This window comes from Phasianus colchicus, chromosome 4 (genome assembly GCF_987193195.1).
Source record: "Phasianus colchicus chromosome 4, bPhaCol1.hap1.1, whole genome shotgun sequence".
Lineage (NCBI taxonomy): Eukaryota > Metazoa > Chordata > Aves > Galliformes > Phasianidae > Phasianus > Phasianus colchicus.
Window position 1 is genome coordinate 32,649,886 of NC_143439.1, and position 18,485 is coordinate 32,668,370.

At 43.6% G+C, this 18,485-nt stretch overlaps 1 protein-coding gene across 6 annotated transcripts in view; it reads right to left on the reverse strand.

Moving 5' to 3' along the window:
• The window catches only part of EPHA5 (EPH receptor A5), a 197,467-nt gene extending 183,340 nt beyond the window's left edge, over nucleotides 1-14,127 (reverse strand). For all 6 annotated transcript variants that reach the window (XM_031596817.2, XM_090139118.1, XM_090139121.1 and 3 more), the window contains exon 1: nucleotides 13,918-14,127. In XM_031596817.2, coding sequence (XP_031452677.1) covers nucleotides 13,918-14,026 — 109 coding nt within the window. In that variant the 5' untranslated portion in view covers nucleotides 14,027-14,127. The remainder of the gene's footprint in view (nucleotides 1-13,917) is intronic.
• Nucleotides 14,128-18,485: the final 4,358 nt, after the last annotated feature.

Consider the following 18,485-nt stretch of genomic DNA (forward strand, 5'->3'; position numbering starts at 1 on the left):
GCTATGCAAATAGGCTGTCTATAATTAACCAAGGAAGCTGGGTTTTTGTAAGACAAAACAACAATGCAGTAACTCCTCTAACAATGAGATCATACCCTTTGAGATCTGCAACTGGAAGTTGCACATGTTCTAAATTTCTGCAAGATCCAGACTCTTGCGTTAAGTTCTTTGGGACTGGTCTTTCTGGGAGGGAAGTAACTACATAAACTCTATATAAAACATACAGCAGATACACATGTATTTCTTCTATGGTGGTACAGTCTTTAGCATAAATAAGCCTTTTAGACAAACACAACAAAAGAAACAACATGCAGAGTACCCTGGTTATCATGCATTCAAGTTTTGAAGTACTTTACATTTAAGTATGACAGTATTACAGTTATCAGGAATCTATTCTTTTTTCTCCCTTGCATGTTGTTCCAAGACTCGGCAACTTCACTGTAACACATCCAAGGGATTGTCTTCCCCAGCCCCTTCACCCAAAAATACAGCGGTTTTGTTAAGTCAGAAGCAATTAACAAACAATTAACATTAAAGAGCAATAAAAATTATCCTCAAGCTTATAATATTTCCCCTCATATTTCCTGAAATATTGAGTACAAAGCATGAAATAATTAAAAAAATATATCTACACAGAGTTAATTTAGCTGACAAAAATTACAGTAGCTTTTGGTGCTGAGCTTTCCAGCGTCATGTCCTGTACTCGGGACTTCCAGTCTCCCAAATTAAGAACTAGCCTCTGAATCAATAGCTGTTAGACAGAAACTCAGTCTAAGAGGAGTCTACTTTGCAAAGCACAAAAATCCTTCAAACAGTAATTCTTGCTTTCCACAGTATATTTATCTGCATAGCACAGCCTCATTTTTGCACCCACGTTCAGCCTAATAAGGAACCAATTTCTCCAAGTCTTCAATTCATGGTCTCCAATGTATGCATTGTTTAGAAATCCCACAGGAAGTCAAACTTCAAGACTTTCAAACTGAAGATGAGCTATCCCAAGAACAAGCTGGAGAAGGAGGATACATGCTCAGTCCTTTGGAAACAAGCAATTTAGGTACTTAAAAATTGGTAGAGAAAAGAAATAGCATATACATACAAGCAGAAAGAATGGGAATATCAATTCTCAACTCTGGTACTTATCTGAGTCCATTTTCCATCTCTGCACAGACAAATACCAGTGCAAAGCCAAAGCATGCAGGCCTCCACATCAGCACAGGCCACCCTACTGCAATGCACCATCAACAAAATTAGGACATTGCCAACTGAGTACCTCGGACATCATAAATATGGTATTTAGAGAGTACCTGCTCACTGTGACAAGAAATAGACTCATCAAGTTCCTGTAATTGGCATTCCACTTCAGAGTGTCTATTTTTCCCTAAAGAGTCAATGACCTAAATGTATAGAAGCACAAGAACTTAATAGCAAACCATATTACGTACACAGAGGCACAAACAATAAAACTAGACATACATTTACTAAAATAGAAGTCATCTTCCTTTGAAATTTTAAGGAATATTTAAAAAAAAAAAAAAAAGAAGGCTACACAACAGATCTAGCTTGAAAAACAACATTTTCAGCATCAATTTTGTCTTGATCATTGTATTGTGACAAATTTTTCTCGTAATCATTGTATTACACTGAAAGCTGACAACTGCAGCTCATTGTACACAAAAACAGCCAAAATACAACAGGTAGGGAAATTCGTCCTCAGCCCTGGTGCCAGACGCTTAAAGATTTGTCTACGTGGATATCTGCAGTGTATGCAATCATTAATCCAGCATGCTATCACAGAACACAGAGATTTTCTGCCTCGTCTGGGTATTGTTTCTAGAACAGAAACCGTGCTTGGGTACTCAGAATGCTATGACATTCATCAGAAACAAAATTGAGGGATTTTACTGAAATACGTTCATAATAAGGAAGCAAAATTAGGTGGCTTTTCACACCACAGCCTAAGGAAAATAAATGTATTGCTTTCATCCACCTTTACAGATGCCATCCAGTAATGATCAGCTTTTGCCCTCCTGATGTGTCTACAGGTTATCTTGTATCCCTGCTTCAGCTGAAGTCAAAGATCAGTACCCAAGTGCTCCTAATCCTACTGCATTTTCTCACTGAGATCACAAAGGTGACCTTAAAATATTCCTCAAAATAGGACACGTAACAAACATGTCCTATATTATAGCTGTAAACCATTTCAAAAAGGAGGAGAAATCTGCCAACAAAATGGCAGGTTACCCAAATTCCTCCTATTACAATCACTGTAATTAAACTGTGCATAAGAGTATATTCCTGTCGTAAAATGCAATAGATGCAAAACAAGTATTGATCTACACTATACAACTTAATTAAAACTTGTCCCAAAGATGCTACTAATGAATGTAATTAGATGGCGTGTTTGATGCCACAAAGTTCTTCATGACATGCTAATTAAGCAAAAAGCAGGAAAAGTGCTTTTATTCAAACATCAGATCATAAAAAGAACATGATAAAAATAAATATTGTATTATCCAACAATGACAATTTTTAAATTGCTGTTATTAACTTCAATTTCAAAATAATTTTCTGCATATGAAAAGATAATACAATCCATTCAACTCTAACTCAAGTCAGTGGGAATTTTTCTATCGGTGAATCAGCCAGCAGAGCTGAATACTAAATCTCCAGTTAGAAAAGAGACATTTCCTCTCTTTTTTCAATAGGATTCTAAACGGAGCAAAATAAATAGGAAGGGATGAGATGCACCTTTTGACAGGCACAGTGCAGTAACCTGAAATTCATGCCAAGAGAACAAAAGCCACCAGTGACGTTAAGCTCTAGGCTGCTCTGGATAGAGACTTGAAAAGCTCCCTGCATGAGGGGGCCTTCTCGGTCACAGCGTGCCCCATGGGCTTCTGCACAGAACTGCCTTCACAGTATATCTTCTAAAATACTGCACCGTATCGATTTGCTGAGGAATGTATTCAGCCAGTAGTTGCGCTAAATTGCCTGCAAAGACGGAAATGTTTTGCTTTCAGAATCCCAGAAATTCCTACGTAAAGAGAAATTACACCGCTCCACCTAGACACAAGGCTTCTGCATTTTCCCCATCAGCACCCACCCAGTCATTTCCAGGAAACGCATTACGTACTTGTACCACTGCCAGCACCCAAATGCACCCTGATCCTGCCCCAGAGCGGGCCAGAGCCCCGCGGCCACATCCCAGGGAGGATCCCGCACAGGGTGACGGTGTCAGCCTCCCCTCCTTCCCAACCCTGGCAGCAATGTTCTTTTGCTGAAATGGCTTTTGTTAAGAAACTGCAGATTGCTGAAACGGCTTTTAAGCAGATTGGCCAGGCTAGGAGAAAAACAGTGGGCAAATGGCAGGTAAAGTACATAGCTACGGAGTGTAAATCCTCTGCTAAAACAGTTTTTTCCCCGAAGAGCTGATGCCATCCTAATGAGATGCTTTCACCACTCATCATGTGAAGCTTTTCTCCACCTGAATAAAAATAGCCAAAAGTCCCTCTGGTTTGACCCACAACAGGATTAAAAAAAGAAAAAAGACTACAGATCTCCAGAGCAGCGGAAACAGTTCCTCCCCATCAAACCTGTGACAACCAGCAGCAGACATTTGGCCACTGCTGTCTAATTACCAAATGTTCTGTTGACAGGAGGTGGTAATTCAAGAAAATCTGCAACGATGTGCTGAAGGCTCACATCCTTCAGGAGGGTCAATGTCAACTCCTGTACAGCTTGGGAGTCCTGGGCATAACCCAGACCCAGACTCTGCAGCCCTTGGGATGCAGGGGGGCTCATCCCACTGAAGAAGGCTCTCCAGAAATTGCTAGCAACTCTGCTTACCCCATCACCTTAAAAACTTCCAAAGGAACAGAACTCATTTATTCCCACTTCCTTTCCTTTCAGCATCAGCTAGATGTGTCTCAACAAGCAAGAAACCTCAGAGCCAATAAGTACACACTTAGCACCTGTATCTTTGCCAGAGAACTTGGAAGAGCCACATACATTGATTCAAAAATGTGTTTTGCTCATCTCCACCAGCAGTGCATCCATCCCACAAGCCCTAATTATTTCTAATGCTCAGTCAAGGGGAACACAAAACCGCACAGATCTATATCATCATTAACTTCCATGCCTTCAGGGTAGGATAAATGATGATTAAGTCTAAAGTCATACCACAGCCTTTTTTTCCTATTTTTTCTAATACAGAATAATGGCTGAGGGAATTTGCATACACTCTTGTTCTCAGATAGACTGCTTACTACGGGTGAGCAATCAAGTTGGAACAAAACCAGAAGTGAACTAAACCTCTGCCCTGAACTCTAGCTGGTGAATTACTGCTGTCCTTTCACTCATGAATCTCTAATGGGAGACCGGATCTGACTTTTCATTCAGATGTCCTCATCATGTTCATCCAATAGGCATTTAGCAGCTTCACCGTGAATACGCTGGGACTGTGGCTAGAAGGAAGCATAGAAATGCCAAAGCTGATAGCATTCAGTGCTGACCTAAGCCAATGCACCTGCCCACACAGCAGAGCATCCCATCTGATGCAGCCACCTAGTACACAGTGCTGTGCGGCAGCATCAGATGGCACAACTGAAAGCAGGCAGTGCTACCACAATAGCACAAGGTCTGGGGTTGAAGCCACCAAGTCACGACTATAGTCACACCGCCTAAGTGAGATAGCTTCTCTAGCTCTAGTCTGGAGCAAGATCAGCTGAAGCAGTTTCAATTGCTCTGCTCCAGCTTCAAAAGGGAAAAGGCAACCTGAAAAACAAAAATCCCCCACCAGCAAGATAAAACACTGAGTGCTTCTCGACTTGAGAGCCACATCTCCTCCTGCCATTTTAGAATCCAATGAGCTACCAGAAGAACATTCATGGCTCACACAAGACTATGAAAGACCTGACTCTTCTGGGCTGCAATAGTCTTTGAGCCTATTGCCTGTTATTGCTTGGAGGTGTTCAAGGTACCACAAACTCATACCACTTGAAGGCAAAAGACTTACCATATGGCGCAGCCTAATGAATTTATTAATGAGAAATCACTCTGGAACAGGCAAAACAGTCAGGATATCAGGAAGTGACAGTTCATACCATGAAGATGTAAAGCCATATCAATCTGCTTTTATTATTTCACTGAAATATAACTAAAGCAGGAGAATAAAAATATCCTCTTTGACCAAATCAATATCCCATCACAACATGAGCAAGAGCAAAGAAACCTCCCCTTAAAGCCTGCATGAATATTTCAAAACACCACAATTTTATAAGTAGGACATTTTAAAAGAAAAGCATTTGAAAGAAAGTGTTTTGATTTAAAAAAAAAACGAAACAAAACACTGCTTTAGTACATTCGTTACGAATTCCACAGGAATCTGAGCACTGTTTTCAGTAACCCAAGTCTGAACTCCCATATGAAAAAAGGTGCAAATCTAGTAAGTGCTCCTACATCCTCAAGGCTCCTCCAGCAACTCCTGGCTTCCTCTGCACTGCACTCCATGGGATGTAGCCATCCACAGAAAGGTCAGAGCTAAATCAAGGTAGCCCCAGCTCTGACCCAACACTCTGAGCTTGTGGGAGCAACTCCATTTAAAAATCGTGAGAAACTTCTCATGGGAATATTCACACGCCATAAATTAAACATGAGGTGAAATGCTCTGTTGGATGGGGGTCAAGGTGCGTGACAAGACCTCATCAGGAGGTCTCCTGAATAGCATCTCAAGCCCTCCACCAAACCTTGCACCTCCACTCTCCTCCTCCTCCCCCCAGCCCAAGGCAGGGGTAGAGCTGCCAAACTCAACACCATTAGTAGAGCTTATGGTGATGTATGCAGTGTACCCTTACACTGCATACCTCCCTGTTCTTCCTCCCGCACGCCTGAAGTTCACAGCAACCACCAGGATACACTGACTGCAGAGGACTCTTCATCATCATGAGTCAAAGTTTTTCTGCTTCATAAATCTTTGCTTGTTTTATTGCAGTATTGTTGCCATTCGTTTTCCAACTGTTTTCCCAGTTCTGCCAAATATTTCCTCAAAAAGTATAAATCCAAGGCGCTCCAATGACTGACAGTCAAAAATAATCCAAGATAGCAAAAACAAATGAAAAAAATAAACTCCTGTAAGAAATCAAAGTCACCGGGGAGCAGATGTTCTGTATTAATTAGCTACACTGAATTTGGACAAAAACAAGCAGGAAAGAACCTCAGAAATATTTCCAGCAGTGGAAACCAGCTACAGCAGAGTGCAAGCTGTAGCAGTACCTATTATTTATAGCCCACTGGAGGAAGAAAAAAATACACTACTTAATGAACTTGCAAACTAATATTAACTACAGATTCATATTTTATTACGTTGGCTTTGTTCTGCTCTTAGCTTTCTAATGATTCCCTTTTACAGCAAGTGCCAAAAAGCTAGAATCTATATCACGGATTCATAGTTTTGAAGGCAGGTGGACAATCGCAGTCATAACAATGGCCAGAAAATGTTACAGACATAATGCAAAAAATACCATATAATTGCTGTTTGAACATACTGTTTGCAAGGGGTGTGATACTTTGTCAAAGTTATTTACAGGCACTGGCCACAGCGCTTGGGGTTGGGACAATAAGCTCACTTCTGTTTTACTAAACAAATAGGAAAAAAACAAATAGGAAACCACATGTTTTTCCCTTTACAAGGATTTGCACTCAAGGCAAGAGGCAATCATTTGCACATTTATTAACTTGACATCAAAGCACCTGGAAACTTAATTTCCAGTATGGTTTACTTTTTTTTTTTTTTTTTTTTTATGGCAAACTTTTGCTCCCACTGAAACCACTATTTAATTTAAAAATATACATATTTAGGGTAAAGGAGGAGAAAAAGTCAGTAAAATGTTCCCTAGCCCCACTCGTAAGACTGACTGGAAACAATACCATATCAACACAACAGCATCTCTCCTGAATGAGACTGGTTGTGGCAAACAGGACTGGGGGAAATTATTAACACCCTGCTATTGGCGACCAGAAAGAAGCTTCCACTGAGAAGGTAGAACAGCCAGCGAGCATCACAGAGGTCTGAGCAGAGCAAGAAAACACCAGCACTGCCTGCAGACCCAGTGCCTCCAACCACTACCAAGGTCTCTGCAAGTGGCTGAAGGACAGAGCCAATTTCTTTGAGATGCTACTTAAATCAAGCACCTCATTAAGCACACACAAAGCGAAGCCCTAAAATCCCAACAGATTCCCAATGCAATCAAACCACCTGCTGGCAGTGTTGAAATGAAATCTCCCATTTTGCCCTAATTCAGAACATTGCCAACTACAAGCAACTTGATCTCTGTTCTGAAAACAGGTCCTCAAAGACATTGGCATCAAATTCTGTTGTGCACATAACTAGATGCAACAAGAGGAAAGAAACTCACCAGACACATCCAGAGCTGTCAAGGCTGTCAGCTTTCACTACCAGTGGACTTGCAAGACCTCACTGTCCAGCACCAATAAAGCCTTCCTGTTGACAATAATGACTACTCTGCTGCCACAGAGTTCACTCAAGTAGAAAAAAAGGAACTGACATAATGCTTAGATAGCATTTGGGAGCAAAAAAGTGTTTAAGATGATCTACTGGCTTTTCAGGGGGTTGACAGCTTATCCCTTCTACTTCAGAAGGTAGAAAGTGGAAGTTACTGGTGGGAAGAGCAGACTGCCAACACATTTTAGGAAGACACTGTGTATGAACATTAGATGGATAATGGAATGACTGGATTTTGGAGAAACTAGCATAAAGGCTCATAAGAAGCTAATTTCAATTAATTTCACTGTTTTGACAACGAAACAGAAACTGATACAAATCCACCCAGAAACATCATGAAATACACCTTATCAATTCTGGATAATTAATCTACTCCCAGAAGTTTCTCTGTCCCCTCAGAGAATTACAGTCCAAACTAGTTGCTCCAAGTGCTTCCTTACAACAAGTGATTCAAATTAGAGAACCAAGGAACAGATGCATTTTCAAAACACTTCCCTCTATGCTACAATGAAGCAGTTGGCATAGAAGCCTGAGTTCCAAGGTCCTACTCTCTCTTCTACATGCTCTCTGGGTGACTCGGAGTAAACCCCAAGGGATTTACATACCTGAATTCCAAATAGCACATCTGAAAATACCTGCTTGCAGGTAGCTTTTAATGTCCAGAAGGAAAACCATTTCCTCTCCACATACACCCTACCTGGGAGCTTGCCAGGGGAAAGAAAAAGGACAGGAACTGCCCCATCCCTCAGGCCGCCAGACCTTCTCACAAAAGTATTCCCCAACCTGCCATGACAGTACATGCTATATCACCTTCTTCAAGAGATCTTGCCAACTCATCCAGCCAACTAATGGCCACCTGAGAAGCTCAAACTGGCCAAAGACTCCTTATATATCTCGTGCACAGTTCAAATACCGAGAGGGAGGGAAAAAAAGGTAGCATTTCCCACCACTGTCACATCCCAAGCAGGACTGTCACAGTACATGCTGAATGCTGCGATACTTCTGGCCCAAAGCATCATACTGCTATTTGTATGGAGAGGAAGGCTGTGCCCATATGCACAGCTCAGGGCAGCCTGCCCACATCTCCTGAACCCAGAAGCCACGTGCTGCAAGGCTGTGAGTGGCAGTGCTCCTGTCCCTTCCCCATCAGCCTCCCCACAGAAGATAGGGATAATTGCTTTCTACCTCAGGAGGATAAGCGCCTTAAACCTTTGGAGAGACTCAGATACTGCACTGACCAAAGCCAGAGCAAATACCAGAACTGAGACTGAAAGTGATAATAATAGGTCAAAAAGACCACTAAAAGGGTAATAAATCCCTACAGAGACCTAAGCTACTGAGAGTCAGTGCTCAAGTCTGTCAATACAGCCAGCCACGAGAGCAGTTGGGGCACCAAATACTCAAAATCTGTCATCTCCACATCCAGCCAGAGAGCAAGGTGAAGGAACAAGCACCATATGAATAGAGGACTATTCATCTCTCCGTTCCATTTGTCCCAAAAAATACACAGACATGTCAAATACAAAACGTATTTTCAAAGAAAAAAGACTTCTGATTTAAAATACATAGCAACTTTACAGAACAGATCAAAGAAAATGACTTTAGTAAGGACTAAGCTTTTTAAAAAATGGTTCATTCCGATGCAATCATTAACACAGTATTTCTATGCATTTTTCTAGCCTTGTCTGAGTAAGGAAAAATACCTATTGCAAGACTACACTGGTTGAAATCGGGCCCCATAGCTCACTAAGCCATATGGCAGTGAGAAAGATACACCCGTAGCAGGACTTACTGGACTGCTAAAAACTTACTTTCAAGCCCAGGTCAGAAATACTAGGAGTCTACCAGCCCACTTCTATGTGAGACCCAAAACACAGCAGGACCCAGCACCATCGCTCAGCTGCTCTTCCTCAGGTTGAGAACTCTGCATGGTGGGAACAAGGAACAACGTGTTCTGCAGGAACAACACAGAAATCCTCAGAACAATAAAGCATAAACCCAGTGATATTGGAGAATAAGCCAACATGTAATAAACTGTCCTGGCCTTCCGATTTCTGAAACAACTCAATGAAATCCTGATCCCACTTTCCCTCCCATTGTTTGCTACAAAGTGTTTATTTCTGTATTTACTACAATGGATAAACACACATTTCTTGGTGAGATTTGGTTTCCTCATTTCACAGCAACAGAAGAGCAGATAAGGAGATGGATGAGGAACATTGTGGTGCAGCCAAAACACGAGGCAACCATGGGAGTGGGAAGGGAGGAGGCAGAAACTGCCAGATGAGCCCACTGACTGTCCCTGCTCCCCCACCTGTCAGTTTACCCACCTGTAAATTGATCTGCAAATAGCTGCTTTATGCTTCAAATTATGGTGTCAACATTTATGACGCGGTAAGCTGACGGTCTGTCAGCGGTTCTGTTTAAGATAGTTTGCCAGTTTTCCACTATTTATTACGATTTTTAAAATATACCTCAAAAGCAAACAAGTATTGTACTGTAGTCAATTTTACTTATTGCTTATTTCTTTTTTTTTTTTTATTAAATAAAACATGTGTCATTAGGCAGCAATGCTTTTAGTCATATACTTGAAAGTGCTGCGTTTCAAATGCCATTTTACTGTCAAAAGGATAGCAGTTTCCATTATAAAATCATGACTGAGTCATTCTAAACCTCTTGAAAAGCCATACATCACATCAGACTGATCCCAAAAAGACCATTAGACATGAGTTGTCCCTCCTCATTCCAGTAATTCCACCGCAGTAAATTTTAAAGTTAATGGGATCGCTCCTATAACTAAAATAAATGTACAGCATGGAGGCTACGCAGCGCTGTTACAGAAAGCATATAAGGAACTGCTCCAATACACAAACAGAATAAATTCCTCTCAGAACTCTGCAGAGCAGAGTGCCACGTGCCCTGGATTGCCCATTCTGCACACACAACTTGTGCATGCGCTACCTGCACCTACAGAACTGCAAAAAATGCAACAGCCGTGTGAATGTGCAACAGATGAAGCTGAGTTATTAAGAGCAATACAAGCAAAACAAAAAGTTCTCGTATCTATTTTTACCCAAAGCATTCAACTAATAGAAATAGATGGATCAGAAAAGCGAGGGGATTTTCACACCTGCTTTTACAAAACGCATGACAAACTCATTGAAAAAGAACTGCATTCAACGGTTAATGATAAACACTGTGATGTTATACCTAAACATTCATTTATCCAGTGCTCCATGACAGAAATTATACGTCAGCATGGAACAAAACACTCTCAAGGCAACACATTTAGAACAGGTAGGCTCATTCCAGGCTCTGTCATGAATAATCTGCAAATTACCACCTTCCGCTATTTTTGCCTCTACCAGACCTGCCCCTTTAATTGCACTCACTTATTCATTCATTCAGATTAAAAATGATACATCAAGAGAAACTGTGCTTCAAAAATCCCCACAAGAATTCAGAGGAGGAGGATCAAATGCAGGAGTTTAGGACTAAAAGGCTGTTCTTTAGCTTAAATCCCTAAAACTGGTGCAACACATACCACAAAGTCACAGACACTCTGCCTTTCTCACCTTCTCTCTAAGTCAGTGGCATTACTTGAGACTGCGTTTCTTCTCATCCCCTTTAAGGCAACCGGTTGGATAGCACCTCCTCCTCAGCACTCAATAATGCAGAAAAGCCCTTGAAGTGAAATACACCTTCTATTTAACAACAATAATGCTTGCAAGTTGTTGAGTTACTTTGTTTCAAGCACTTAAAAGATCCCAGGTACTCCATTCTTTCGGGACTTTGCCCACGTGGCACTTTTTGAGGTCATCTGGGTAAAGACCCACAAACCAATGCAAACTCATAGACTATGTGTAACAAACCACGCTGAAGTTTGGGGTGACGGGAGGCGTGAGGTGCACATCTCCAGACAATTCCTTTGTTCATTTTATATTTCACATAAATAATTCACAAAAGCCACTTCCCAAACCCTAGTATCAACAACAGAACCATTTAAAACACGCATTTCTAAACTAAAGGAGGTGCAGGGAACCCATCTGTCCGTTGCAGGGCTGCCTCTGGTGCCTGGGACTGGTCACAAATTGCTGCCAGTGGGGGAAAAAAAAAAAAACAAAAAGACTCAGTCCACACAGCAAATCTATTCAGGTTCACACACACTGTTGCTTCAAAACTGCAAGGCTACCGTAAATATATAAACCAAGTAATTACAGTATCAACAACGTGTCCCCCCCTCCCGGGCTGAAGCAATGTGTTTCTGATTGCTATCACAATAGCAAACGTATTTTATTTCTGTGGAAAGCGTTACGTTCATTCAAGCACAATGGTAACTTGAGGGCAGCAGCTCCCTACACATTTTCATAGGCAACGCATCTGAAAGCAGTCAGCTACTTGTGAAATACCAGAGTTCCCAAATTATATGTAATATTTTCACAGAACTCTTTGGAATATTTGCATTGTGACAGGTTTTTGAATTTGTAAAAGCAGTCAAAAGGAGGAGGGAAACCTCTAATTCTAATGAATGAACTCTGTTAACAGCTAAACAATACCTGGGATGTGAAATAGCATTGAGCCCAGCACGTCTGGCTTTTAATACACAGTTTGAGAAAAAAACAATCAAAATCAAAGTTGGTTTTATTTCCTTTTCAGAGGAAAACAGGGCAGAAATTTAATTCAGTTTCCCCAGTGTTTACTCTGTAACCTGTAACTGGAAATACCTAATGGACATTTACAATACTTCCACACACACACACACAAAAAAAAAAAAAAAAATGTCAGGAGCTACTGAAACTCAGCTGCACTTTCCAAAAGCTATTTTCAGCCTATGGATCCCAAACAACTCATTCTTTTCTCCCTCTAAATTTGAGCATAGATTATTAAAGCGCTTTCCCCATAGTCTCTGTCTGCTATGGGGTAAGACAGGAACTCGGGCACAAGGAATTGCCAACTGCACGTATCTTGTCTTACAGTGCCACTGTGTATTACAGTAAGCTTTTGAGAAACAAAAATCGTGAAAATAGCAAATACATAGCTGCACAAAGGATGGCAAATGCTCATACATGTTACATACCAATACTGCTAGTTGTTATTTAACCATGCTGAGCAGAACGAGGGATAACAGCAAGACCCACAAAAACCAATGCACACAACTTCAGAAAACATTCTCGGCTCTGAGACAGCCACCTCCACCCCAGCAAAGGCAAAGCTTTCTGCCAGCTGGGCAGGTCAGCCAATCCCAGGGAGGGGCTCTCTGCAGAACCTGTAACAGCCAAACCCAACTTTTCAAACCCAAATCGACGTCAAGTGCGAGCGCATCCGGACAGGCAGGTGAGCCTTTCCTAGGAGCGGGGCTGGTCGGCAGCGGCCGGCCGACAGCGGCCAGAGCAGCGTGGGGCTGAAGGATGGGGCCCACTGCTGTCCCATTCGGAGAGAGCCAAAGCCATTTCCAGAATGCCCGAAGCAACGCGTACCGTGGATGCTAAACACAGAACCGCTAAGGCTGGAAAAAATCTCTAAGATCATCCAGCTCAACCACCGACCCATCCCACCGTGCCCACTGACCACGTCCGTCAGTGCCACATCTCTACAGTTCTTGTACACCTCCGGGGACGGTGACTGTACCACCTCCCTGGGCAGCCCTTTGAGATTTTCCCTAATATTTAACGTGAAACATCCTTGCACTTAGAACAGCAGCGTTTCCCCCTCCCTCAGTACTTCTCGTTCGAGCCGCGACTGGCATTATTTGCACTCTGCCACAGCAAATTACAGCTCGCCGGTCACCTCGGGCCGCGTCTCTGACATCCTGGCGATTGCTCTCCCCGCCGCCCCCCGCATCCCTCCTCCCTCTAAAGGACTTTCGCAAATGACTGCGAATCGCAGTTACTGCGCATCACAAAAGCAGCCGGCAACCCCCTCCGGGATGCTCAAGTTCCCCATCCCCTGCTTTCCCACCACGGCGTGCGTACGGATGTCAAAAAATAATAAAGAGGGGAAAAAAATACATATATATATATATAAGAAAAAGCGCATGGAAGTACTCCGCTGGACAGCAGAGCTGAACGTGTATTTACGGCTGCCGGCGATTTCAGACGCCCCAAAGCAGCGCAGCTCGGCGATGCGGCGCTGCGGGCTGAGCGGGGCTGCGTTCCGCGGCACGGAGTCAGCGCGCTGCGGGGAGCGGGAGCCCCGCGGGCACCCCGAGCTGCGTGAGCACCTCGCGCGCAGCCCGCGCACCTGTGCAACTCCCCGGCTGCAGGCGCACCTGTGCAAGCCGCCCGCGCCCGGCAGAACGCGTTCGCTCGCTTTCCCCGCTCGCCCCCGTAAAACGCTACGACATCGAATAAAACCAGCCCGACGCGCGGCTCTGCCCCGGCCGCCCCGTCTCCGCTCACCCTCGCTGCCCGGGCTGGCCAGCAGGCTCCGGAGCGCGGCGCATAGCAGCAGGCACGTCCAGCCGGGAGCCGGCCCCCCGGCTCGGCCGCCACCGCCCCGCAGCCCCATCCCGCCGCCCCTCAGCGCATGGGTCGGGTCGGGACGGGGCGGGCAAGGCAGCGCGCCGCGGCTCCGCTCCGCTCCCGTCCAGCCGCCGGCGCGACTGGGGAGCCGGGAGGCGGGGACGGGGGAGGCGGCCCCGTGCCGCCGCCGAGGAGACGCCCCTGACGGGGCGGACCCGCCGCTGCCGCCCCGTGCGGGAACGGAGCTTTCCGCGACGGGGGGCGCCTCGGCAGCTGGCCCCAAAATGGCGGCCCCGCGGGGTGGCTGTGGGTCCCTCGGGGGCTGAGGGTCCCGCGTTTGCCCTCAGCCTCGCGCCGTGCGCGCGCCCCCAGCCACGGTTTCACTCGCCCCTCATCTGACGGAGCCGCGATTTCACAGCACACCTCAGAGAAAGGGTGGTCGCCATCCACTAAAACAAAAATACCACTAGAACAGCACCGGTGTACAATTAGGTCCGTTTCTGGCAGGTAGAATACTGTTTTTCATGTATATTCCACCTTTCTGCGGGCAAGGCACAGTTTTGAAGCCTCTGGTGAAAGTTCTGACTTTTGGACAAGACAGGGCCCTAATTGGTACTTCTTCCTGGAAAACAAACAAACAGGAAAAAAAAACACCACAATACACAACCCCCAAATATACCAAAACTTACTTTTTGGAGGTTTCTTCTTCACCTGCAGCCCGGAGCCCTGGAGGAGTCTGCCTCAGGAGACTAAATAACAAAACTGAGCCATGTAGTTGCACCAGCAGCAGAGATGAAGGGTGACCTTGCGGTGCCTCTCCATGCTACTGCTTTGTGGGGAGGCCTTTCAGCCTCCTCAGCGCCGGATGAGGCTGACAGCCACATTGCAGGATTGTCTAAATCATGACACTGTGAAAGGTCATTCTGACCCTATCAGTTTTACCTTGTGTTTACCCACTGCCAAGATTTTGGCCTATTTGTTCATGTTAGAAAAAGTACTGAAGACTGAGTATTGCAAATGCATTAAGAGAAAGGCTGTCTCTTCACAGGACAAGTTTCAGGTTCCGGGCTTCAAGCAAACTGCAAGTTACATCATAAAGTCCCGTTATTAAGAGGAGACCCAAATGGCCAGTTTTCTATTCATTCAGTCTTTAACCAGGAACTTCTAATTACACAGAGCTCTTTACAGTGGCATCACTGATTGTTTACTCGAACACCAGCTAGTCAATGTGTTTCTCTGCACCCTTGTACCATATATGAACCATTTGGGCTATCACCAAAACATATACATCCTCCCGAACTGTATCATTTCCAGAAGCACTTGCTCACGATGCAAGAGGATGCCATACCTCACAAGCAATCCAACATTTTTACTGCCACCAGGAGGACAAGGAAGGGGCTTTGCTTTACAGCACGAAGTATATAACTTAAGTCACAAGTAAATGAAAGGCATGACACGCATCTGTTTACGGCAGTGGGTCAGATCTTCACTACTCAAATCACCTACTCATCTGTAGCTCAAAAGGAGATGAGGTTTGCCATCAGAACCATCCCCATCATATAGCTGCTTGAACAGATAAATTGTCGTGACTGAGAACATCAGTTACGATGCAGCCCTGCTTCAGATTTATAGTGGAAATAGCCCCATGTGGTATACTCATGCCAACGCTTTTCCACTAAGCACCATAGGTTTTGTCCTCCAGAAATCAAGGCAAAGCACAAAAACGATCCCAGAAACAGCACCTTGCTGACATATTGAGAGGGATAGCATGACAAAGAACAAATAAAATGCTAAGCTCTATGGGAGCTTCTGCCAGCTGAGGGGCAAGACAGGTCTGTTATCACAAGATCATGTCACAAACTCATTTGCTCCCCTTTTTCAGCTGCTATTCGACAAACCACTGTTTGGACTGGCAGGCTTGTAATTTAGGGGCATTTCAAATGATAAGTTAGCAACAACTTAATTTTCTGGGAAACACTGAGATGAGCTTCATATGATTCATAACCTATTTAACAGCAGCCACCATGCTCTAGGTTGCATCACAGCTGCCCCCCCCCCCCCCCCCCCCCCTTGGAGACAACCAGCTCTAATTCCAAGAAATTTGGTTTGTTCTCTATTCTTCCCATGGCAAGGAACAGAGTCCCAATCTCATATCCCAAGTTGTCATTAAGTACCATTTAAAAAATTAATAAATTCAGCATTATAAAATGATCGTCTCACTCCCTTCTGCAACTACATGTACTTATGGATTCTGTTTACTGGGGCTCAGTCTTCTACAGCTCCTGGTTTTGCTACACATCTTTTTTGTTACCTGCAGCAGACAACCCTCTCCTGCCTTTTGCATCTTGCATGCATGCAGTTGGCCCTTCAAGAGAAGACAAAAATTAGCACAGTGCTGCAGCATTCCTCGTAGGCTTCTCTCAACAGCAAAGGCATCCCACACTGAACACATGCCCCATCCGCCTAGCTCAGCCACAGCAGCCAAGCAGAGAGACGCTGAAATGCTGCTCATCTCTTGATCAGAAGCATCTTCCTCAGCAGTGCCTGATCAGTAGGAAGTTGTCCAGCATTCACCAGCACTCATGCATCAGAAAAGGTGAGTAATCAGAAAGAAGCTGGATATTCTTCTGGGATCCTTTCCCATCTCCCAAAGAGTACATCATGGATTTGAATAGAATTCTTATTTAAAAAATCTAGGGGGTCTCAAACTATTCAGCCATCTCAGGCTCATGCCATTTGCTCCCTCCCCCCCAACTATATTCTGTAATCTGTTCAAGTTATTCTTTTTGCATCTCGCTAATTCCTTTCTGCCCCTGACATTTAAGCCTTTTCACTTCTGCAAACGGCATACCCTCTCAATCACCGCTTAGCTAAGGTCTTGTATTTCCTTTAAATTTTTCTTATGAGTCATTTCTAGTGTTAGTAATACTGTTATACTCCAAACCCCCTCCAGTTTTCCCAACATCTCATAATAGTTTGTCCAGAAATGTAATCATACTAAAGCTGTAATAAGGAACTAACTCTAAAATGCTTTTGCTTATGGTATCAGAAAATGACAGCTTTGCTCCACATACCTTGCCACTTTGTATCTAATTTGCATCAGCTATTAGATGTAATACCAATTATTTTTTTAAACCAGACATCTTTTGAGTTAGTGCATTTCTGATTATTTCCCATAGATATGCAAAGCTCAGTTTTACAAGTTCAGTTTCATTTCTCTCCTGTATATGTAATTTCTTGTGCATCATTTCCGTGTTCTGACCATCTTCTGATTCTGCATTGCCATTTCATTGTTGTACTGTTTCTCCCATCATCAATACAACACACTGAAACAATAGCAGAGTTTATCCTTCAGATTATTTCAGGAACCCAAAGCTGCCAATTAATACATTCTGTGTATCTTTATCTTTGCTAAAGCATAGGGGGATCATATTTAGTGCATCCCCATATTCAATAGGACCACTGTCTGAGAATAGGTCCAATTTCATACTATAAATGTAAACAGTCCCACTGAAGCCATGTCTTCATTACATTAAAGGAATAGAAGCCCCACTGTAATACAATAAATAGTTTAATTAGGCATATAAGCATTTCCACTTTTCTTTGAAAGATCTTTTTCCCCCCCAAATGAGCTAGAGAAGATTACACCTTTAAGGAATACCCTCACAAAACTTAGTATTTAGTGTTCAACCCCCCACCCCCTGAAATAGAAGGTCTGCCTTATATTAAAAAAAAAAAAAAAACAGACACATACATATTAAAAGCAAAAGGAATCTGGGAGCAGTAGGCAGCTTTGCACCGCAGATAGATGCATTCTGATCTGTAACACGACTGCAAGTACAGTTTTAACACAAAATGGCTGTATTCAAGAAACTCCACAGCAGCCTGTGTAGGAATGCAGAAAGCAATAGCTAGCACCAGCAGACAATAGAAAGATCAGTACCGGGAATCAGCAGGGACAGGAATGTTGGATAAGTGCAGGTGGGCCACCCCTTGGCCAAATGAGGTATGTCAGTGATTGTGCCCCTCAGGCACTGCTGAAATCTTCATATTTCAGCACCGAGAAAGGTGTTAACCAACAAACCAGTATTTGCATGAAGAAAAATGAGCAAGTGGTAAATAAAGCATTGCCCATGCAAGTTCAAAACCCCAACATTTGTATGGTCCCAACACCAAATTTCTTCCCACCCCCACAAAAAAAAATAAAAAAAACCAAACCGGAGCTACTGGAAACTGAGCACCTAAAATCTGTTCATTTCATTTACAGCCTGAAATTAGATCCAAAGCTGTGAAAATCCATGGGAAAACTATGTGAATATTGGCTTCAGACAGAAGAGGCTTAGAGAAAGCCTGACATTTCAGCCTGGCATTTTATTTTGGAGTGCTTCATCACCAGCCTTTGGTCCTGGTAAAACACCCTCAACCTGGCAGTACTCATTTGCAAATGCTGTGTCACCGCTCCCTTCTATCACTGCACTGTAATGACCCCCCATGGAGCCAGATCC